This window comes from Oryzias latipes, chromosome 16, assembly GCF_002234675.1.
Source record: "Oryzias latipes chromosome 16, ASM223467v1".
NCBI lineage: Eukaryota > Metazoa > Chordata > Actinopteri > Beloniformes > Adrianichthyidae > Oryzias > Oryzias latipes.
The window spans coordinates 9,720,547-9,745,870 of record NC_019874.2 but is presented as its reverse complement, the minus strand read 5'-3'; the positions used below and the strand labels follow the sequence as shown (position 1 = coordinate 9,745,870).

The window sequence follows — 25,324 nt, the reverse complement described above, 5'->3', positions numbered from 1 at the left end:
AAGAGCTGGAACTGTTAGGTACAAACAGGAATCCACATATTTAAACCTCTTTATTCAAAAAGGCATGTTTCCATCACACCTGCATCCAGATCCTCACAGTCAAAGGAAGAGTGTTGAACGGATGAAATTACAACCAGATCGAAGACCGGATCATTGGACTCTGCAGCCTCTGGCCCACACAGCCTTCAGAACCCCGTTTTGGGAGCGTTCTGATGCTGGGTGCACTTAAATGCAACAGGAGTTAGTTTGCACAAACCAAACAGTTTCTGTGGAAAATTTACTGGAAAATGTTTGTTGTTGTGTAACGCTGCTGCAGCTGGGTTCACCAGAGTATCAGCTGCTGTGACAAACACCAGAGCCTGATGACACTTCCTGAGGATCCACGAGCAGGAGGCTGCATGCAGACATCAATGGCGCCAGGCCTGCTCTGAGCTGCAGTCAGGATTTTAAACTGTAGTGGATGCAAAATTTTCCTGAAAACTTCAAGTGATTTTTGCTCCGATTGTGATCTTGGGAAAATGTTAGTAATTGCTGTAACATTTAAAGAGAACATCCAGACAGGCAGGAAACCCAACTTCAGGTATCCAGGTCCCTCGTATCTGAGAGACGGATCTGGAGCCGGCGCCAAGGCCAGCAGACTGCATCCCGTGCAGAGTTTGAACATGTGTGTAGTGTTTGTCTGCATGTGTGTAGTGTTTGTCTGCATGTGAGTAAGCTTGAACTAAACAGTGAGGTTGAACCAGCTGTGAGTGTGAATGCATCAGGCATAAACACAGACTTAAAAATGCTCAGAAAGGGCGTTAAATGCATGCTGGTCTGTTGAATGCCAGCTTTGTGTTTTTTTGCTGAGGGCAAGCAGTAACCATAGCAACCTTGAACAAATGCTTCCATAAGGAAATCTTTGGTGGAGAATTATGTAATGAGGTGCAGCTCATCAGTCCTGCAGAAGCTAGACCTGCTGGTCCACGAACAGGAAAGGGGCTGTGTGGTTCAGGTTCAGACACGGTTCTGCAATCGAGGTGAAAGACATTTAAGAGAAGTTCTGGATGCAGGACAGCTCCCATCACATCCAAATATGTTCAAGTACAAAAAGAAAACAGTGGCAGTTTGTCGAGGGGGGCGTCAGTCCTCAGCTCAGAGGTCTTGTGGGCTGATGGAGCTGAAGGTGCGAGTGGTCTAAACAGCCTTCCTCGTGTGATGGTGCTGTGATGTTTGTTGAAACCCCAGTCCACAGCCTGATGAGTGGATGGAGTTTATAAGGACTTGGTCTTGCCTTTCCTTAGGACCAGCTTGTTCTTGACATACCCACGCTTCCTCTTGGCCGTCTTTAGGGGAACAGAAGAAACACATAAGTACTTCTCAAGAGACTCACTGCTGAAAATTCGTTTGTTCAGAAAGCTCCAGATCACAGTGGAAATTTCAATTGATCTTGACTGGAGAATAACAGCCAGCAGAAGGAATCAACCGATTACATGAAGGGTTTTGGGAGAGCCTACCTTCTTTGATGTGAACTTCTGGCGGCTGGAGTCCGTGCTGCGCAGCCTGTTCTCCATCCGGTCCCTGTTCTCCAGCTTCTTGACCTTATAAATTCTGACCAACCAGTGCTCTGATGTGAAGGCCTCCTCCAGGTGCTTAAGCTTAATGTCCTTGTTGCCAATCTCTGCATTTCTTGTCCGGTCAAAGCCCGGGGGTGTCCGGAAGTCCAACTTTGAACAGAAAAAAGATTCCCTTAGTTCTTTTCTGGAAGTAAATCAGTAGGTCTGAAAAACACGTCAACCTGCAGTCTGACAATACAAGTTTGAGGACACACAAACGTCATCTATGGTACGATCTAAAGCAGGGGTCGGCAGCCGCATGCGGCTCTCTGTGGTTTTGTAAAATAACTTATGTTCTAAGATTGTTGTGGTGCCTTTAACACCATCGGGATGTGCAAGCGGGCAGGAGGATGAGAGCAGAGTGAACGTGCGGAGCGGGAGTCTGCGGCTGTGAACGCTTATAAAAAGACAGCACATACTGAAAGTGAAGTGGAAAAAAAGCCTGATCATGCAGAGCCTCTCCGGGTCGTCTGCCGGCCAGCTGTTGTATTTAACCCTTGTGCCATCTTAGATGACTCCACCCTTACATTGACGTGTTCTTCCTACCATGACAAAGGTGGATAAAGGTGGAAAGATTTCATGTAATCCATGGACACCAGTGAAGATCACAAATCATTGAAGAAAAAAAGGTTCAGAGCACTGTCTAGTGGGTCTAGATCAGTGTTTTTCAACCAGTGTGCCGCGGCACACTAGTGTGCCGTGGGAGATGGTCAAGTGTGCCGTGGGAAATTGCCCTCATTAACTGATCTAAAAACATTTTCCATCTCCATGATTTCAGCTCTCTGTTCATCCAAACAGGCCCTGATAAAACACTGAGGAGTTAGGAATATAAAAGATCATAAAATACTTTTTCTTTGCGTTTATTTTATTTTATTAAAGACATTTTGATAAGAATGACGATACAGTACCGCGATTCAGCTGCACCTTCGGCTGTATTTTGGAAACGTCCCGTCCCTTTAACTGTCTCCACCAATCATTCTTGAAGGCTTAATCACATGTCATTAGTCTGACCAATCAGAAGTGGTTAAAGTCTTCACTTCCTTGTCCCGATTTAGCTCGTAAAGTCGCTCAGTTCTAAAAAAAAATACCAGCTAAAGCTCGTCTTTAGCGGTGTAGCTTTCCACAGAATCCGGTATCAGACTGGAACAAGTGAACAAAACAATGAAGCTCAGAGACGCGATCTCTGGCCGTTTTTTGCACTACATCTCCCATGATGCATTGGGTTGTGAGAGTGACAGCGCAAACGGATATCTGTTGTTAAACGTCTTGAAACCAACGAACACACATCAAACTGTTTTTAAATCTTCTAACTTATCTTTTATTGCATCTTTTAGAAAAAAAACAGCTGCAGTTTCCAGCTTTTTCTGCAACAATTATCTCAAAAATGCATGTGAGATTGCGGAGGGGCTGCAGATCAATACAGACTATAAGTTTCTCCTTTTTTTTAATTTTTGGATGCTGGTGTGCCGCGGGATTTTTTTTAAGGTTAAAGTGTGCCGTGGCTCAGAAAAGGTTGAAAAACACTGGTCTAGATGACCCAACTCCCAATGTTAAAGTGCCTAGGATAGCACAAGGGTTACAGGAGCTTCCTGTCCCTGGAGCGGCTCACTGTGCCGACAACGACCGTCGCCAAGCAGTAAACAGGAAAGGTTCATAAAAATAATTTTAAAACAAAACAAAACAAACTGAGAATTAGGTTGAAATAAAATCTAAATGTAGACATTTTCTAAGTAAAGTTCTATGTGACTATCGACCTGTGTCACCGCCACGACTCTCGACGGCGTGTAATCCCAAAAACACCCAGATAGGACAACGATGGAGAATTTTCCAGAAAACTGAAGTTCCTGAAGAAAACGGTACGTTTAGCGGCACCTGGGCAGATCTGTTTGCTTTCAACCACTTTGCCGGTATGAATAATATGTAATGAGGAACTAGCAAACAACAAAGTCTCAAAAGTGGCGAGACATCCCAGAATAAACACGCAGCTTTTGTCCAAAACCATCCTGATCCAGATGAGGAAAAACGCTTTGTTGACAAAAATCTATTGGAGAAGCGGATTAACTGCCAGTTAATGATGACATACTTGCTAGTTTTGTGGACTCTCGGGAAATAGTTCCCATCAGAACCCATTAAATGACAGGATCCATCAAAATCTCTTCAGGATCTTTAAAAACGAGTAAAATGATGTCGTTCACTGGAAACACCGGGTTTTCCAAAGGCTGTTGGGGCTTCCTGTGTTTAAATTTCTGTGAGTGGTTAAGGTTGCCGACCTCTCAGACGGCTACGATCTACGGCAGACCAGGTTACACCAGACCACGTCCAGATGTTTTTGGGCCGTTCTTCGCTTTAGCTAAAGGCAAAGGCGGTTTCTACAGATGTCTCAATTTAAGGTGCGGGTTCATATCACAGGACCAACTGTACCTGCATCTCCCCAAAGCGGTAGTAGGACATCTTGTACATGAGGCAGTTGAGCAGAGTGGGGGAGCCAGCTTTGTCTACCCTGAATTCACCCTGGGGGGTAAAGTAGTCGCTTTCCTGGGGAGGGAGACACAACAAAACCTACTTTGTTAATTTTGTAACCACTTTTTCAATATGACAAAAGTAAAATGTTTGTGAGTGTGCACATCTCAGTGTCTTTGCACGCGTGTCTGTGTGCGTGTGCACATGTGTGTGAGTGTGTATCCCAGCTCACCCGGATGTCCTTGGGATGCTCCCCCTCTGCAATGCGAACCATCCACAGAAACTTGTTGATGTCATCTCCAGAGTACCCAATTACCCCTCCAAAGATGATGAGGACATAGTCAACATCCAGAGATCGCATGATTTTGTAAGCTGCACTCTCATTGGATGACATGGCTTTGCCCACCTGAAGACAAGAGAGAGATTGTTTCATCTAAACTAAAAACTGATCAAACTTCTCACTGTGTGAGAAACCTGGGCGTTATTTTTGACTGAGATTCATTTTATACCACAAATTAAAAATTAACAAAACCAGGATTTTATCATCTTAAAAATATTGCCAGACTCCGCTCATTTCTCTCTCTTGCCAGCACAGAGGTGCTAGTGCATGCTTTTATTTCCAGCAGATTAGAGTATTGTAACACCCTGCTCTCTGGTCTTCCCAGAAGAAGGATATCGAACCTTCAACTGCTGCAGACTTCAGCCGCAAGTGTGATGATGAGGGCCAGGGGGCGGGAACACATAACACCGGTTTTTAAAATCGCTGCATTGGCTCCCTGTGCGCTTCATGATTGATTTTAAAGTTCTTTTATTGGTTTATAAGTGTTTTTATGGTCTTGGTCTATCTAAAGTATGAGCCCTCGTGGACCCCGAGGTACTCTGATACAGGCCTTTTGGTTATCCCAAAAGTTAGAAATAAAACATACGGCGAGGCCTCGTTCAGTTTTTACGGACCTCGCCAGTGGACCAGCCTCCCAGCATGCCTCAGGGCCGCAGAGACTGTTCATGTTTTTAAAGAAAGGCTCAAGACCTTTTTAATCTGCTTTTGGTTAAAATTTAGGAAATGATTTGATATTTCAGTTATTTATTTACTCTTTTTACTAATTTCATAAACGTTTATGTAAACATGTACCTTTAATATATATACCGGTATATACACATTTATATTTTTATTTCATTGACATATATCATTTGATATCTGTCTATTAAGATTTATTCAAGTACTTATTTGCTTATCTATTTTAATTTTATTCCTTTTAGATTTTAGTTGTAACTGTTTTCCTCACAGGGATCCTCCACATCACTGACTGACCCTTCCCAGTGAACAGGGTGGCCGCAGTGGGATCTCCTATGTCTGGCTCTTCGGGTAGATCTGGGGGGGGTCCTGTGGTGGCGCATTCTGTGAACTTGAGTCGGGGGGGGGGGGGGGGGGTCACTGGTGCCCAAAATATTGTTTGCCCACTTGAGTACAAAGTCAGATTACACATGCGTTGAATCAGTTAAGTGAACCATTTTATGCTTTAGTATGGTGCATGTGTGTTTGTATGTGTGTTGTATGGGTTTTATAATTTTGTAAACTGTCTTGCTTTTTGTTTTGAAAATTCAATTCTGTTTTTATATAAAGCACTTTGAGTAACACGAGTTGGAAAAGATTAAATTTGATTTGGATGAGGACTGAAAGTTTTTCACGTTTAGCTTTTATAATTATAAGCTTATTTTGTCAACACGGTTCTTCATTAGAGTCACTGATTAACATTTAGTCTGTCTCATCTGAGCCAGAACCTCTTTCTGGTTCTGATTAGTTCCACAGAGCTTTTCTCCTCTATGTTGGGGGTGGAGGGTTGGGGCTCACCAGAGCAATGTGACTGTTGTTCCATGTGTTGTTGTCCACCAGAGTGGTCCTATTGGCCATGCCTGCTATCTGGTAGCCATAGTCCCACCATGACATCACTCTGGCGTGTTCATCCGTGTTCTGCCTTAGCCAATAATAAGCTTCCCTGAAGTCATCCAGGATGTTTCTGGAACTGAAGGGCCACATGGTGCAGAGGGGGCAAAGGTCAAACATTACTGTGGGTCCAAATGTATGGAGGGACATTTTCTTTCATCATTACTGCACTACACACCCGTCATGGTTGTACGATGCCAGCACCACGCTGGGGCTGGAGTAGGCGTTGCTGGTGACCCAGGTGCAGTGGACAGCAAACATCATGAGCAGCATCAGCATCAGCATGGTAACAATGGACTTAATGTTGGGGCCCAGGCCGTCCTCAGCCTGCTCCTGCTCCGACACGTGTTTCCGCACCTTCCCTGCCTGAGTGGGGAGGCAGTTTACAAAGAGATGGAATCACAATTTTACAGGAAACGTCACCCATGAAAACCTTTCCTACACAAAAAAAAAACAAAAAAACCCCCACAGGATGCAAGAAATATTTCCATAGCATGAGTTAACATCCAGACATTTCTTCTACTTATATTTTCAACCATAGAAAAGTCAAAGATAAAACATAAGCAACTGCCCCGTCATGGGATCAAGTTCCATCCATCCATCCATCCATCACAGGACAGCTGAATTAATGTTTTCTTTTCTAAAAACAAACAGTTTCTACATGATGCAGAAAAGCTTAAATTATAGTATTTTTTACACAAGACTTAACTTAAGAAAGCATCATAGTGATTAAATTATTCATTTTCCAGCTTTCCCTTTTGAAAGTCTTGTAAAGGCACTCAGGTTAAAATAAACTGAACTAATGTGAAACAAAAATGAGTAAAGTGGAAAAAAGAAGCCACCTCTGGGTGAGGAGAGTCCTGTCGGTAAAGAAGTGAGCAGTGGTGGACCAGAGGGCCTCACAGAGCAGAAACATGCTTACTTTATCATACAGGTTGCCTGGGTTCTTTCTGTCGTCCTCATCGCTGCTGTCCTCTGCAGGGGGGCTCTGTCTCTTTGCATCGTCACCCAGGTAGTGCTCAAAGACACTGGAGAAAGCCACGGCTGACAGCATGCACACCACTGGAGTCAGGGTGAGCATCAGACGCACCATCACGCCAGCAAAGTATACCGCGCTGATGGCGTACAAGGCCACTGCAGAACACAACAGTCAGGCTTTGGGTCCTTTCAGCATGTAGAAAGTCGTTCATGATTAGGGCTGCACGATATGAGGAAAACTCGCTATATGCGATATTGGTGATTAATATTGCGATAACGATACAATTTGCGGTATATAAACAAATATCAAACCAACCAAAAACATAATTTCCATTTCAATGCAACAGTATGAAAATTATACTCCAAATGACCCTTGTCGACATAGGAGGCTCATTTGATTTATCAACAGCGTAAACGGGTCCTTCCGATTGGTTAAATGCATAAAGGGATTTATTTCATTTATTCAATATTTCAAGCTGCCATGAGTTTGTTTTAGCACATTTAACCCTTGTGCTATCTTAGACGACCCCACCCTTACTTTGACGTGTTCTCCCTACCATGACAAAGGTGGATAAAGGTGGAAAGACTTCATGTAATCCATGGACACCAGTGAAGATCACAAATCATTGAAGAAAAAAGGTTCAGTGCACTGTCTAGTGGGTTTAGATGACCCCACTCCCAATGTTAAAGTGCCAAGGATAGCACAAGGGTCAAGGTAACCATTTATTGCGATTTTCGCCGTCTTTTGCGGTATGCATATTGCACAGCTTGATGTCGCGATAACGATAAATTTGCGGTATATTGTGCAGGCCTATTCATGATCATCATCCAGTTTAGCAGAAATTCACAAAACAAATCACAATGGAAAGCAACCCCAGGTGTGCATTTATAATTAAAAATGAATACAATATTTTATTAGTTAAAAACACCTTATCGTCAGCATTATGACATGAAGCCAATCTCCATGCAAGACAAAAAATTCTACTAAAACTCTACTAAAATAAAGCAAAGCCTTCCCGTGTTTCCTTTTAGAGCTTTTTCTTCCTTTACTACTGTGGAAACATGTTTACGTTCTTTAACAAATGTTTTTGTTCTTGTCCAGAAAAGCAAATCCATCATAAAAAACCCACATTTGAATAGTGGGCTAAAAGGACAAAGGGGAATTTTAACCCAGAAAACCGAAAGGCAGAGAGCGACAGTCCAGCTTCATTTAGAAGTATTTTACATTTTCTCCCAAACTACTTCTTTTTTTTTTTTTTTGCAGAGGTTAGACATCCTCATGAGCTGCTCAGCGGTGCAGTGGTTAGCGCTATCGCATCACAGTGAGAAGGCCCTGGTCTGAATCCTGGCTGGGATCTTTCTGCGTGGAGTTTGCATGTTCTTCCCGTGGATTCTCCCTGCACTCAGGCTTCATCCTACAGTCCAAAACATGCTTCATAGGTTGATTATTCACTCTAGTGTTGGTGTGTGTGTGTGTGTGTGTGTGTGCGTGTGTGCGTGTGTGTGTGTGTGTGTGTGCCACAGACTGGAGACCTGTGCAGGGTGTAGCCCGCCTTCGCCTAACAGTAGCCATGACTGGCTCCAGCTACCCCGTGGGCCCAAAAGGGAAACGGCGCCATAAGGAAAACGCATGGATAGATCCTCTACCTGTATTCAGCTAAAGAACTGTCTTGAAATAAATAAATACTCCCAGAAAGGATGATAATCAGGTCGATGGTCCCCTCTTACCAAAGACTCGCTCATCATTGATGCTCTTGATGCAAAACCACAGGCCTGCTGGGAAGGTGCAGACCAGAATGTGCAGGTCAAAGAAGAAAGAGACCCAGGTGGTGGGCTGATGCTCAGACACTGATGCGATGATGGGAATGTGGATCTTTGCATATCTGATCACAGAAAACAAATTCACTCACGGTACAGAAGAACAAAAGCGAAAGCAGAAGGCCTTTGTCTGAGAAATTAACACAACAAGCTGGATTGACATTTGAAACTGACTCCAGAGCTGCTTTCACTACCTACCCGGTGTCCCACAGGGAGTAGAAGCGGCCACTCCACGGAGCGATGTAACCTGCAGGCGGAATCAGACGAAACTAAAGTCAACCATCTACCGCCAGCCTGCACACACTGTGTGGTTCTGTGAGTCTCTCGGTGTAAATTATCACGCACAGATGCACACAGAGATGCAGACAGACTCAGACTGACACACAAACACTGACACAGACTCACACCAACTCACACAGAGCACAAACTTGAAGATGGCTTCTAATAATGTTTCTGGGGTTTTTTCAGCTTTTTATGACCAAACTGAACTGAATCCTGGCAGAAGACAGCAGCCCGATTGGTCACAAAATTTCTTAAGTCCTTTTAGATCACATTATGGGACACTGACCTGTGTATGTCAGATAGATGACTGAGAGAAAAACCACCCCAGCAGCCAAAGACACCCCCAGAAAGAAGAGAGTCTGGAATTCCTGCCTGGTGAGTCTGTCCTTCAGATACTGCAGGAAAGCATAGACCTGGAGCAGCACAAACACGCCTAAATGCAAGGGATGAGACTCGTTAGTGCCTCACAAAACAATCCAGCAGAGGCGTGTTGTTTGTGTGGTTACTGACCTGCTGCTGCCATGTGTTCACTGGTCCTGATTGGCTGAAAGCCCACAAAGGGGATCTGCATGGACAGGATCAGCCCAATGATGTAGAAGGTGCTGTATGCTGCAGGTAAACATGTGCATGGATGATACGACTGTTCACCAAAAAAAAAAACGTATTTTAAGACTACAAGACAACTGCATCCTCACAATCCCCTCTTTATTCCTCACAGTCAATTTGGAAGCTGCTGCTGACATTTTCTGACCTGGACTTACTCAGAATCTTGAAGAAGATAAATTCTTTGTTCAGAGTTTTAACACACCTGAGAGTCAGGACCACAAGCACACAGTTTGTGTGCTTGTGGTCCTGTCAATCTGTGTTTGACAAGATAATTTCCTTTAATTATACAATAAACAATATAAAAAAACATTTTCTGTGTATTCTTAGTCTTTTATTTTGCCTCCTGCTTGCTTTGCATTTCGTCCCTCTTGATGATGGATATGGGGAAAAGCCAGTGTGATTTTTAAGTTTCTGCTCTAATGTTCTTTTGATTTCTATAGAAGATCCTGTGAGTGTGTGTGCTTCTCACCGATGTAGACTCTTTTACTGAAACGCTGCATGAGCAGCAGCACAAACACGTGTAGAGGAATAAGGTTGATGATAAACACATAACCGCCCCAGGCCGACACCTGTCAAACAGAACACCACGGTCATTCAAGTACATCAGCAGACTGGATGACATTTGAAACAGGCTCATTTTTTAGGTTCAGGTTTAGTTTGGCACTTCCTGTCATGCTGCAGTCTTTCCAGTGACTGGCACAAGCTCCTGTTGGGGCCACCACCAGCTGCTGCTGTAATACCTTTGAAAGTCCATTCATCCAGCTGTCAATTCATTTTTTTATTTTCTTAACCTGTTATATCCTTTTCGGGGTCATGGGGTTGCTGGAGCCTGTCCTGGCTACTGTTGGGTGAAGGCGGGGTTCACCCTGCTGTCTGTCGCAGAGCCACACCCACACACATGCACACCTAGGGGCACTTTAGAACAGGGCTCTCAAACTCAATTTAGCCTCGATCCACTGAAGGCAGACTCCGGCTGAGGCTGGGCCGCATTCTCAGCTTGAATGCACGTACACATTGGGATGAACAAGGACTCTGGTGTACGCAAAGAAGTGTGTGTCTGTTAAAACAACAAAGACTGGCCACACAGTTAAAACTCCGTGCCACTCCCAGATTTTATACTGCTAAGCAGTACCTGGTTGTAGCTGCTTATTTTCAGCCCTGCACATATCTGAGATACAAGAAAAGTAAGGAACTCATTAATGTGGTCTGCAGTCTCAATCAGAGCAGATCTATGTGAGAGTATGCTACAATCAGAATGCATTGCACATCGTAACCTCCATCTGCTCCTATGTAAGATGGAGAGGGGGGTGTCAGGTTTCCTGCCTTAAATGATTCTCTGCCTGCATCCATCAAGCCCGGTCAATGTCTCGCCCACAGGAGCCATGTGTCCCACTGTGATTGGTTGGTTCATCAGCTACGCACACAACACTGTAAATGCCTGTGGTTCCTTAGTGCTTTCTTATAAAACTCACGGGTCACGCCAATATTAAACTTTCATATTAAGGTGGGCCCCTCGGCGTGCCGGTTTAAGACCCCTGGTTTGTAGAAACATGCAGACATGTAGAAACATTCTTATTTGGTTTGTAGAAACATGCTTCGCAGGTTTATTGGTTACTCTAAATTGTCCATAGGTGTGAATGTGAGTGTGCATGGGTGTGTGGCCCTGTGTTAGCCTGGCGACCTGTCCAAGGTGCCACCTGCCTTCGCTCACAGATAGGCTCCGGCAACCCCGTGATCAAAAGGGACAAAACTGGTTTGATGAATGGATGGATGGATGGATGGATGGATGGATGGACGGACGGACGGACCATTGAAGATGAAATGTAGCTGGACAATGATCCCAAACAGACTGCTCGGGCAAAGAAGAACTAGCTTTGAAAGAAGACCTTTAACGCTCTGGAGTGGCCTAGCCAGTCTCCAGATCTTAACTCCATTAAAACTTTTTTTCCTGTAGCTCAGTGAAAACCCCTAAACATCCACTAGTGTGGAGCAGCCCTGCATTTAGCCAGCCTAGAGGTGTGACAGTGTGGAATTTTTATCACTGCGGTGGTGAAGCAGCAAGAGTTGCGGTGTTGCAGACTCTTGAAACCCCTCTGGTGGGCGTAAGGGTGATGACCTCATCACCACACTTTTGTTTTTTGAAATTTTTTTTTTTTATAAAGTTCTGCACATGGAGCGTGATTGGAACTATAATAAACGCATTAAATACATTCATCTTTGCTGATAATTTACTTTTTCTGCTAATCCTCTGTTCAGACTTCAAGGGCTTCTGGGGGAAACCTTTTATTACTGTTCTCCTTCACTTCCTGCGCCGCGCCTCTCACTCCCTCTTGTGCTGTGAACACTCCCTCTTCTTACACACACGCCCGTGGTTTCAGCAGCACATACACATCCTCATTCTGCAACAGAAGTTTCCATCTCGCGAGGAAATACGACAAATTTACTGCATTCTAATTATAAATTTCCATGTATTCATTTCCATTACAAGCTGTGTGCGTTCTTGAGTGTGCGACACGGCCGACCCCCGGCGGATTTTGTGTTGGGGGGGGGGGGGGGGGGGTGTTATTACTGTTCTCCTTCACTCTGTAACACCAAACATGAGCGCGCACTGTTAGATTTCAACAAATATCACAACATGTTTTGTTTGGAAACTATTTTATGCAGCCCAACGTAACCTGTCTATATAAACAAAGGCGGAGCCTCCTGCCCTGTGTTCTTCATGGGTGTCAGGCTTCATGGCTACCGGAAAGGTGACAAAAAGTCTGCAGTCTGTTTATTACTGGGCAACATATAATATTCTGAGAAGATGTCCGTACCAGAAATGCAGACTTTGTCTTCTAAGCAGGTCCACGCTTATTGAGTGGGCAGCTTTGTGAACCCCTGTTTGTGTGAATGTTCTTACCATGTAGAAGTAGGAAAGACAGCATCCAATGGCCCAGAAGATGGATCCAGTCTTCACAGACTTCACCTGCATGTTATACAGGAGAGCATTAACACCATGCAGTCTCACCTCCATTAGTGGTTTTCCTCCAACAGAGCTGCTCTTCAAAACTGTGTTTGTCTTTTAACTTTCTCTGCGAACCACACCTTTCTGCTTTATGATCATCTTAACCTTTACTAGAAGTGCACCAATAGCCACTAGATGTATATTTTAGAAAAGGATATTGTGTGCAAATTAGGTATGCTCTTTCGACTTTTTAGCCGTCAATGCCAATCTGAAGTAACTCTGCAACCTCTAGTGTGTCACTGTAGCAAAGATACAACAATACGGTAATGATATATAAGTAAAACAGACAGACCAAAGTGCCATACTAAGACCAAGAACGAAAAGGTTTACCCAGAGATAGTAGGTGAACTGCAGGGCAAAGATGGCGATGCCTTCATTATCGAAGGAGCCGGCCACAGAGCGGGAAATGTAGCCTGGAACGATAGCAATAAAACACGCTGCCAGCAGCCCTGCCCCCTGGTTCCACAGCTCCCTCGTCAGCAAAAAGGTAGAGATGGATGTCAGGCCGCTGAAAACAGGCGCCAAGAAGACACACACGTCCCGGATGTGCACGGTGATGTGCAGCAAGTTAAGGACATAGTGAATGAGTCCTGCTGTTAGCATCAGGCCAGGGTAGACCTGGAAGAGAACAAGGGTGGGGATGAAACCCGTCACAAAAGGCATCAACCCGTTTGGAGTAACGTGTTATGGAGTGACAAATAGGACAGGTATAGAAGGGAGAATGTCCTTCGAGGTGGAACTATAATAAACACATTAAACACATTCATCTTGCTGATAATTTACTTTTTCTGCTAGTCCTGTGTTCAGACTTCAAGGGCTTCTGGGGGAAACCTTTTATTCCCATTCTCCTTCACTTCCTACTCCGCCCCTCTTACTCCCTCTTGCGCTGCGAACACTCCCTCTTCTTACACACACGCCCGTGGTTTCAGCAGTACATACACATCCTTATTCTACAATAGAAGTTTCTATCTCGCGAGGAAATACAACAAATTTACTGCGTTCTAACTACAGTCAGGACCATAAATATTTGGACAGAGACACATTCTTTCTAATTTAGTTTCTGTACATTACCACAGTGAATTTTAAATAAAACAACTTAGATGCCATTGAAGTACAGACTTTCATCTTTTATTTCATGGGTTCAACAAAAAGATTGCATAAAAATGTTAAAAACTAAAGCATTTATTAAACATGGGCTCATATTTATGGTCCTGACTGTATTAATTTCCATTGTTTTCATTTCCATTATAAGCTGCGTGCATTTTTTAGTGCGCGACACGGCCGACCGCCGGAGGATTTTGTGTTGGGGGGGGTTTATTACTGTTCTCCTTCACTCTGTAACACCAAACATAAACGCACACTGTTAGAGTGCGATGAATATCACTACATGTTTTGTTTGGGAACCATTTTGTGCAGCGCAAAGTTACGTGTCTGTATAAACAAAGGTGGAGCCTCCTGCCCCGTGTTCTTCATGGGTGTCAGGCTCATGGCTACCTGAAAGGTCACAAAGTGTGTGTAGTCTGTTTATTACTGGGCAATATATAACATTCTGAGAAGATGTCTGTACCAGAGAGCACAGGTGAAAGCTTGCGTGCAGCTCGAGAGCGCGTGTCTCTTTGCAGGTGGCATTATTAGGGTTTCCAAAACAATATTGTTCTGCGCAATGCATATCTGCACTATTGCACTATTCTGGGGTGTGCCTTCTTTCACGCCCACACTTCCCTCTTTACCGTTTTCATGCTATCTTATCCTACGCCCTCTTTGCCAAAGTCACGCAACAACACCTTAGGCGCACCGCACCATAGGGCGCACTGTACATTTTGGAGAAAATTTACGACTTTTAAGTGCGCCTAATGGTTTTGAAAATATGGTACATTCAAAATAGATCAATTAGAGAAATGAATTAAAGATAATGGTTAATTAATTGTACAAACAAAATATGTTGAAATAAACTATCAGAAGAAAGAACATTTTAGGACTACTGAGATGAAAAGGAAGAAAAGTACATATTTGTCTTCTCCTACCCCTCATACATTAACAACTCACCGTCCCTCCAACTATCCTTCCCAGGGGGTACCAGGCCCTTTCATCAAACCAGTTCAGAAACTCATAGAAGCCATTGGTAGTGAGATGGTGAGTGGACCTGTAGTTGAACCTGCAAAGGGAAAAACACTTAACTGTTGCTCAGGAGACACTGCTGTCCCTTAAGACTGATTTCATTTGTTTCCCTGTTCAAAGCTCAGACACAAAATGTTATTTTAGAGCTAAAAGTGCAAGAGTCAGCAAGTTTTTTGCTGGAATGTGTGGGTAAAACTCTTTCAGTACAATTTCAAACTGTGTTTTTGCAAACAACTTTTCCACACATGTTCAAGATGGAACCGTAGTATGAGGCAAGCTGCCAATCTCTGCTTTTCACCCTGTTCCCAATTTTGCGTTTTTTGAAGTGACGCCACTACTCATGTTTGATCTTCTAAAAATCTGTGGTTTTGCAAATATTCTTGGGACTTCTCCTATGGGACAACAATAAAAGACACTTCCTCTGATTCTAGCGTCTCCTCTTCCCTACTTGGTGCGCTTCACTTGCGGTTTACTCCTCATCCGCCACCGCAAATATCACAAAGAAGCTGCGATTCCTGCTGCTTAAGGTTTTTTTAACTTTTCCCCCGCATCAAACACTCGAACGTTGAACCCATCCAAACATCTCGGCAATCGCACCAGCTACCATAGCAAAGCATCTGTGTCTGCAGCTCACTGTGCCCCTACAAATGGCTGCAGCCTGTCATTCCGAAGTCTGGACGTCCGCTACTGTCACCAGCCTCTGAGGATCCACAGACAAGGGCCTGCGCTGAAAAACCTCCAGCCAGTCAATCTTGCTTGTCAACAGTCTGATCGCACTCTTATTCGTATCTCCCTCCTGAACTCTAGACCTTTCAAAAACAAGACTTTAATCCTGAATGACTATTTAACGCCAACTTCCTTTAGTTGGTGTATTACACCACGTGAAGAAGACGCTTTTGCTGAGCTACTCCCTCCTGGCCGTTCAATCCTCAGGTCTCCACGCGACCGTGGTCGAGGTGACAGTCTGGCATCTGTTTTCAACTCAAGTTTGAAATGTTGGCTTCCTTCCAGCCAACATTTAAAAGCAGTTAGTTCTGTTATCTTCAGTAGAATCCGTTCACCATGGTTCGATGCGGGCGGCAGTGGCTCAGTTGGTTTAGCAGGTTGGCCAATGATCGAAGGTTCGACGATTAGCTCCCCGCTCCCTCCAGCCAACTGTTGTGTCTTTGGGCAAGACATTTCACTTTTCCTGCCTCCAGTGTGGCTCCACTGGTGTGTGAATGTGTATAAATGTCCTGGTGATAGTCAGAGGAGCCAAAGGCGCATCCTGGCAGCCAAACCTCTGCTAGTCTACCCCAGGATATCACATTGTAAACGCTTTGAGCGTCTGGAAAAGCGCAGATAAGAAGATTCCTAGGGGTGGAATGGACTATGAATGGGGCAACACCATAACAATGATGAGCTATTAACATAACCAAGTGAGGGTCCTTGGATAATACCCTTAATGCTACTGTCTACATCAGGGGTCGGGAACCTATGGCACGCGAGCCATATATGGCTCTTTTGATGGTCACATGTGGCTCGCAGACAAATCTTTAATTATACTTTTTTTTTCATTAGACCAGTCCTTCTCGGGCGCGATGCGATGCCAGAGGTCACTTTACTATTGTCTATTATTTCACAGAGTTTGTACCAGCCGGAAACCTGTGAATTGCCGTGCCTAAAACTGCGCGCTCTCGTCTCTGAAAAAGAGCGCGCAGATGCGGGGAAGGGATGTGTGAGGAAGGAAGCAGAGTGTAGGGGTGAGGGGTTGTGAGGACCGGCAGCAGGTGAATCGCGCAGGGATTGTAAAAACGTAAAACCCACTGCCCGTCACTCACTGCAGAGTGTGAGTGTGTGTTTGGCTCCGCGTCTTTATGTGAGCAGTCTGTCTCACATCTACAGAACATTCAGACCTACGATCACGTTGGAAGTCTCAACGCCTGCATGAAGCAGAAACTCACCACGTAGCAACCAGACACCATCAGCAAAACTACCACGAGAAATACTCATCATTTATTAGCAACAGCATAACAATGTTATTAAAAAGAATTCACAGACTTATTGTACTTTAAAAATCTTGAAATTACATCAAATGCACACATTCACCAGTATATTTATTTTTAAACATATTGTTGCAGACTGATTTGCATCAAGCAGAGATCTGATTGGCCCTCAGTTCTGTCGCTCAGCCTGTTGTTAGGTAATTTGGACCAATTGGGTTCAGCTATGGGCCGAATAAGGGAAATGGGTGGGCTGGAGCGGGAGCAGGTGAATATAAAGTTGGGAGACGCGCTGTCGTGTCGGCAGGAGAGATTCAGGAGTTGCTGAATTAATTGTGCGGCGTTTGTTGCGGTCTGCAATAACAAGAACAAAGAACCTTAAATGAGGTCAAGTCTCCGTGCCTCAGTGTGGGAAAGGGACACTACATTATTGTATGGCTCTTTCAAAATTACAATTAAAAATATGTGGCGTTTATGGCTCTCTCGGCCAAAAAGGTTCCCGACCCCTGGTCTACATCATAACCCATGAGAGACAATGTGAGAACAAGTAATCCTACTCAGAGAGGTTACATGCAGAGAATGTGGAGTGAGTGGATGCTTCAAACCCCACAATCAAGGCCAATTGCCACGCAACTAGTAGCCCAATGTTCCAACATTCACAAAAAGCAACCCCTAACACAACTTGAAATTGAAGTGGTAACACCACAGAAGTGGCAGAACACCAGATCAGAGAGAAGGCTATACCACACTCCAGACCTAAACATGGGAAGACAACCCCAAATAACTACTGTTACAGCAGTGATCCTTGAGATGCTTGGCTATAACAGCAACCATGGGAGAAAACAATAGTCTCAAGTATGAAGAACTGGACAGCACTGGTTCTTGACATGATACTTGCCTACTGGCTAAAAAAACTCATGGAACTCCATGAGTGCCTGGCAGCACAAATGAACCAAGCTGCTAAGAGATGGGATTCACCCAGAATAAAAATAATTAGAATGGATTGGATTTATCTGCGTTTTTCAGATGCTGAAACCACTGATCTGTGTAGCAAGCGTGGAAGTCTGTAAAGATGCAACATGGAATGACCTTACGCCATAGTGCGGGAGTTTTCGGTGGGCAGTAGTATCTGTGCAGAGAAGGTGAAAGAGCTGAAAAGTCATTTAAAAAACAGCCCCTGTTCACTAAATCGATGAAGAAGGCTAGAGGTATCATTTAAAGAAGCACACATTCTGACCAAGCAAAAGAAGCCCTTCACCGATCATCGAGATCATGTCCACTATTGCCGATGTCCAGCTTGGTGCAAAGACTGTGGCGTGGAGGGTGAGAAAGCTGTCTGCAGATCCTGTCAGACCACTTGAGTCGGACCTGGACAGGTGTATCTGGTTTTCACTGCAGTGTGACGAGTCGTAGACTCCAGAGATACAGCTCAGTTGGCTGTTTTCATACGGATGCTATTTTGAGAACTTATTCTATGAAGGAAATCCAAAATAGGGGATTGATATTTACAACACAGTAAAGGAGTGCTTAGTAGAATAAAGGTTCCCATTGATGACCTGGTCTCAGTAAGAACTGATGGGGCACCAGCGACCAGGACGTCTCGCAGGAATCATTGCTTACTGCAAAGCTGACCACACCTGTTGTTTCATCACAATCAATTTGTGGAAAAAATGCCACGCAAGCAACTTGTGATCCCAGTCATCTGCTCGTGCAAATGCCTTAGAATAAATTAGATAAGTACTACGACCCCACCATTCCTGGTAGTGTCACGTGACTTGCTTCTTCGTGATGATGCTGCAGTTCAGAAACTCAGACCACCTCCACGTCCAGCAATAAAAACTCACCAAGGGTCGAACTCGTGAATGATGCTCTCAAAACGGATGACGGCGAAGAGCCTGGAGCTGAACCCGGCCAGCCAAGCCAGGAAGAGGACGGTGAACGACAACAGGGACTGCCAACCTGCCGGCTGCGAGAGGCCGCCGGACAGACCTGCAGCCCCGGACGCTCCAGCTGAGGCCACCCCGTCCCTCTCTGGACGTCCGTTACTGGAGTACGATGCTCCGGGGCTCTGGAAGGATCTTTGTTTGCTGTCGTAAACCGGCTGATGCTCCGCCATGTTCAGGCTAGCTCTGCGGGTATCCGAGGACAGTGCTCGGTTTGACTTTTTCTTTTCTGTTCTCACACTCCCCAAAGCTGCCTTGCAGACTCGGCACCCTTATTTCCCACAAACACGGTCGTTCGTTGGACACATAGCGGCGTGGTTTCACAGCCTCGGAGAGTCACGCGCGCTTCTTGCAGTTTCTCCTTCTTTCCTGATAGAGGCGGGAACATCTCACAAGGCGGAAGAGATGTTAGCCTATCAGAGTGAGACAGCTAAAACAGGAAGTGCTTTGATTCTCAGAACACCAATAAAAGGACAAAGAATTTGACTGACAAATATGATGACCAAAGAAAAGACTATAACCTGACCTAAGGACAAGTTCTTCTGCGCCATAACAGGGACGAATGAGACGAGTTTTTTTATTGACATATTTCAAAATATAATATACACACAAACACAGGTGATCTTGGTTCAAATATTTTCCTTAATAATCGTTCTAATATTTTCAAGAACTACAAACAGCAATATTAGTATTAACAGCAACATATTTGGTTATTTACCCTGTATTTTATTTTATTTTATTAGAACTTTAAAAGATGACACACATATGAATAGATGAATAGAACAGAAAGAAATAAAAATGAAGAAAAACAATAAAATACAATAAAATAAAATTAGTATTGTAGTCTACAATACTAGGGATTGTCATACAACACGTAATCTTCAATGAAAACAGACAGTTTTATGGCATTTTGTTTTCCATAAATTTCAGAGGTTTAAAATATAAACAGATCTCTTTATTTCATTTTCATTCATTTCATTTTTCATTTATTTATTTGTTCCTTTCATGAAAATTGATGTTCAATGAAATGTATCAAATAATGGTTTGATTTTTAAAAATCTGTACTTATGAATGAAACATTTTCCAGATGTTAATAGTGTTAAATGCCAAATCAAATAAATTATCACCAGAAATTACTCCAAACAAAACGATGTCTTTTTGTAACTGAATAGGAAAAGGAAACTTTGAACGCCAACAACAAAAAAACTCCTACTCAAAAACTGTTAGTATATACACATTCAAAAAAGAGATGATCAAGTGTTTCTATATTTATATCGTAGAAAGAAACAATTATTTTCTTGAAAACTATAGTGTATATGTAGTAGGTCCTTGCATAGATAAACTGCATTAATTATTTTAAAATGGATTTCTTTGTATTTTGGAAGAATTAGATATATAGCCAACTGACATCTTAACTTGTATATTTCCTCTTTTGTGTACATAGAATGATTTTTGTAAGATGTCTGAAACAGTTCTCTAATAAACAAAGATCGTATGAATGAGTTTGAAAGTTTGGAATTAAGCGATTCACCATCAAACAACAGAGATAGAAGATGAATTGGAACATTATGTACCAGGCTGGAGGAAGTTCTTTTATCACATTGTTATATTGTTTTCTATCATGTAATTAAAACTTACTGGAAAAAGTTTCGAAAGAAATAATGTTTCCATTAAGATTCATAATGTGTAATAATAACCGAATACTGTTATCAATCCAATTTTTGTAAAATATTGATATGTTCCTACATAAAATATACCGACAGTTCCATATGGGAGTGTTGTGTGGACTAAAATTATGTTTGACGATGAGTTTCCAGTACAGTAATACCTGCTGATGATAAGCAGAGCGTTTGATTGGAAGGTTTCTGTAATTAGTCACATTTTAGAAGGAACTCAATGGTCCCTAGATGAGAGAAAATGTTTGAAGGAATATGAAACCAAATATTTCTCCCATTTTGCAGAAAAGACCGAGGCCAAATAATATAAATCTTTCCATCCAAATTTTCAAAATCTATGGCTATAAGTCCACCTTGACTGTAATCCTCAATTATTGTTCTTTTTTATGTAATAAGTCTTGTTTTTCCATATGAAATTGATATTGACCTGATTTATTGCTTTCCTTGCAGATTTAGTAATTGGGAGGGAATATGCAGGATAAATGAATCTGGATAAGCATTCTAATTTAGTGAGAAACACTCTGCCCAGAATAAAAATGTCACGCTGTGACCACATGTTTAAATTGACTTTACATTTTTCTAAAGTTTTCCATAAGTTCATTTCCTCCATTTTTTTGCTATCTTTGGTAATGTGAACAGATATTTCACAACAGTCCTAACAGGTATGTTATGAATAACTGACTGATGAGACTGGTGTATTAGCAACCATTCACACTTGCTGAGATGTAGAACTAAGCGGAAATTATTGTGAATTGATCGTACTTTTAAAAACCCTGATTGTGTGTCTGAGATTATCTGATTCTCTCCTGTTTTCATTCTAGATGCATAAATCTTGGTTAGAATTTTATAATCACTATTGAGGAGGGATATAGGTCTCAAATGATCAATTAGTCATCTTTGTGTCATGGCATCTTTCCCAGGTTTAGGAATCAAGGTGATGACGCCCTTCTTCATTGGAAGGATGTTCAAGACAGAAATTTCCTTTATGACTAACAAAAATGCTCTTTCAAGTGTTCCCAAAAATGTCTATAAAAGTTAATGGTAAGCCAATCAGATCCTGGAGATTTATCTAAAGCTAAACTTCTCTTGGCTTTTTCTGCTTCTTCCATTGTAATTTCTGGATGTCGTTTTAAATTACAGGTCAGCTGCGCCTCTAACTATTTTCTAAATATAGAACTGAGAATTTTAACATTAGATGGCGAACTTTACTGAAATGTTTAACTGGAAAATAACACAAATTATCAAGAGATAAATTATAGAAACATAGGGATTAAGACCTCTCACATCTTGGAAAAAATGTATTTTTGTTATTAAAGGTAAATTTTTAACTTAAATTTGTTCTAATATGTATACAAAGTGACTAAAATGTTAATAAGCCAGCAAACCTTAGAATAACTAGTATAAAATAACCTATTTCAATTAAACACGATGAACTCTCAATGACATAAATAAATAATTCACCTCCCTGTTAAATTTTGCACTCCACAGTGACCCGCTCCATCTTTGGCCAGGCGGCCGCTCAAGCTTCTCGGTCTGCTTTACTGAAGTCCTCCTTGAAGCGGATCCCCAGGTCTTTGCAGGTCTGGCAGTTTTTAGTGATTTTTCAGAATCACTCTATGTCGCCTCGTGAGGAACTGCAGGATCACATGGCGATGTCTTCCTTCCTCTCTCTTCCCCAGTCGATGAACAGTGTCCACCACCGTGTCCATCACGTCTGCCCACTGTGGTGAGATTTTGGACAAGATTTCAACCACAGTTTCTTTGATGTTCTCATGATCTTTTTCTTTCAGACCATGAATTTTCATGTTCCAACGTCGTTTATATCTTTCCAAGTCAGCACCTTTTTCCTTTATTTTTTGTTGTCCTTCATGATCCATGGTATTTCTCTTTCCATCATTGCAATCTTTGTCTTGCAGTCCTATATCTCAGCAGCGTTCATACCAGCCAGGAGATGTTTGCCACCATTATGGTGTTTTCAAGCAGCCGAAGTCCTCTATTTTGGAAGTTAACCTTTCGACTACAGCCAAAACAGCATCATCAGATCTGGAAATAGATTCCTGTCCCGCTTATATCTTCACAGGTGGTCCCATAGATTTTGTGGGAGTTGTTGGTGGTTTTCTTTTTATGTTGGAAGCAACATCTATCTGAGTGTAGTCATGCCCGCACATGGCCGACGGCTGCGATTTATTTTGCTTCGGACTTGTTTTCTTCGACGCCATTTGTGCAAAATGGCAAACTTACCAAGATGTTTTCTCAAAACAAAGATTCAGTTAAAGTGTGACTGTTTTTATCCGAACCGTTCCATCTCAGTTTTAAAATTCTGACATTTACAGTGCAAATCGGGATGATCGGAATGAACATTATGATTCACTTAAAAGCTCAAAAAGTTGATTTTGCACGATTTAGGCCCTTTGACACTAAGGCTACTTCTGCTGCCTCAGTGACCTCCTCAATGGCCCTTTGTTTGCTGGCCCTGGTGATGTCCAGCATGATGTATGCCCTGCAAAGCGGCTGGCCTATGAACCCCCTGAACCTCGCAACTTTCTCTCCAACCATTGTTCCAGTACTCCTCCACTGAGTCAGCATACTTTGCCCTCTTCCTCTCATTTGCCTCATTGATCCGGTCCTTCCAGGGGACAGTCAACTCCAAGAGAACGATCTGCTTAGAAGCTTCTGAGATGAGCAGCATATCTGACCTCAAAATGATGTCTCATGACGGTCTAAAACCAAGCTCACGTTTCTTAATAGTGGGTGAACAATCCAACGCTTGATAAATTCTGCTTCACAAGGATGGTAAGGGCCAACATCCAAGTGTCAAAAAGCGACATTGGGGTGGACACTTCCGGGTTGAGTGAACGATGGCGTGCATGGCACCCGCTACTCCCTGGACAGTACTAAAAGTACTAGCTCACTTGACTAACAACACAGCTAACAACCTCCCCTGCATGAATGTCAACTTCAGTCTCCTGAACATTTGGTCCCTCACAACCAAGGGGGATCTTGTCCAAGATCTCCTCATTGAGTTTCATGTGCTGACTGAAACATGGTCTTGAACACAAAGTTGTGGAGACAATGTCTGGCTGTATTGATTATGTCATGGAATATATGTCTATAGAGATTGACATTATCATTGTCAGTTGCGTGTATCGAGCCCCTGCCTCGAACGTGGAAACTTTCGCAAGTGTTATTGAAAAATGTGTTTGCTAAAATTTCCCCTGTAGGGGGGCCCTCTCTGTGCCTGGCTGGTGGGGTGGGCGGTCCCCTCCTCCTCCCCTCCCGGGCTGCCTGGGTCCGGATGCTGGGGGGGCTTCTGGCCTGGGGGGCTCTCCTCCCCTCTCCTGGTCTGGCTGGTCTGGCTGGGTAGGATCTGGCTCCCCTTATGAACACACGGTTCACGTCGGCAGCATGCATGTATCTCCACCCCCACGTGCACGTGCACACTGCCACACTGCTCCCTGTCTGCTTCATCCCTCCTCCTTACCCACAGTGTATTGATGGACAGATTTTTTTCGCTCATCTTAGTGTCAGATTTCCACCTTTGATGTAACATTCGTCTTTCCAGCAGATCTGGTATAATTGTTACAGCTTAAAATAATAACTTATTCAAATCAGTGCTTGTATCCTCCACCTTTTCACCTTTCTTCCTTTTACTCTCTTCCACCCTCCCCTCACATTCTTCCCCTCTCCCTCCCCACACACACTAAATGTAACAAATAAATAAAAAATAATACGACAAAAAGGGGTTTATACAAATCTACACTCTAGTTTCTTGAAGCTATATAACCTCTTTTTGTGATAGTAAAACCTGTCCAACACAAAAAGCCTTCAGCTCTAATCTGTTTGCTCAGCTGTTGGACAGAACCAGTTAAGAAAAAAGAAAAAAAAAAAAAAAGGAGATCCAGCCCATTCATTCGACGCCAGTTCGTTACCCCTAATGGTGACTACGCCAGGTCTGCCTGCTCATGCCTTGTATACTCTCGTCTTGTCTCGTTCTAATTCCATGCCTCCCTGTCTCAGGATTCATCACGACGAAGGTGACCTGTGTGGAAATCCTCAGTTGCTTACCTGCTGCCACGATGAATTCCGGAGACGCTCTGCCGCTGCTCTGCCTCCAGCCACGCCACGAGCCACGCTTTCGCCAAGGATCATCTCCCAGCCAAAACAAAATTGACATTAAAACTTAATTACCAAGCTCAGATTCAGCGTCTGGATCTGTCCCGCCTACCGATCATGACAGAAACATTTGTTGAGGAGCAGAAACTAATGTCGGATGATCAATATGGTTTCAGAAAAAATAAATCAACATCCATGATGTGACCACTCTTTTGTGCTCTAAGCATCCCGGCACAGTTGGAATCCCTCTTTTCTGGACTGAGGTATCGTTTTATGAATCCTACAAGAGTTAGTTGGTCAGGCGTTTACCCATAATGCTGAAGAATATCTTCCACTCAATACTGAGCAAAGAGATCATTCTGAACCGATCAATGGTCTTCCTCTTCCTTTGTTATGCATGCCCCTTCTGCAAATCGCCACTGCTAGCAACCTCCCCCCTCCACCATATCACCTTCAAGATCTTACAGAGCCTGTAGAGTAGCTTTTAGCAGTTCTTGTAAACCTTGTAAGGTACTCCACTTGGACCTGGAAACGAGTTTGCTCTAGCCTTCTTTATGAAGCTCCTGGACCTCCTCCTGCCTCTGTTCTCTCCTGTCAAAATCCACTGTAGGTCCACTTGGTTCAATCAGATGCTGGCAGTGGCCTAGAAAATGCTCCCTTTATTTGTCACTGAACGTCTTTTTGAGGTGGTGGTCGATATCTGCTCTGGAGCAGGTAAGTTGGCTGCTTCGCTTCTGCCCAAGCAGCTATTTTGTGAACCTGAATGGGTTTACTCATTCCTCCTTCTCCAGCGCTACTCTG

At 43.3% G+C, this 25,324-nt stretch overlaps 1 protein-coding gene across 1 annotated transcript; it reads right to left on the bottom strand.

The window, feature by feature from the left end:
* Positions 1–31: 31 nt before the first annotated feature.
* LOC101173575 (dolichyl-diphosphooligosaccharide--protein glycosyltransferase subunit STT3B-like) lies at positions 32–19,146 on the bottom strand. The gene is made up of 16 exons (XM_004077656.4): positions 18,636–19,146; positions 14,738–14,846; positions 13,022–13,309; positions 12,587–12,652; positions 10,154–10,253; positions 9,589–9,687; positions 9,365–9,511; positions 8,995–9,043; positions 8,707–8,861; positions 6,923–7,134; positions 6,179–6,366; positions 5,908–6,079; positions 4,288–4,461; positions 4,017–4,130; positions 1,497–1,706; positions 32–1,325 (listed from the first exon to the last, which is right to left on the bottom strand). Exons 1-16 carry the CDS (start codon positions 18,905–18,907, stop codon positions 1,254–1,256), a joined length of 2,427 nt encoding a protein of 808 aa, XP_004077704.1. The 5' UTR covers positions 18,908–19,146; the 3' UTR covers positions 32–1,253.
* Between the last annotated feature and the right edge of the window lie 6,178 nt (positions 19,147–25,324).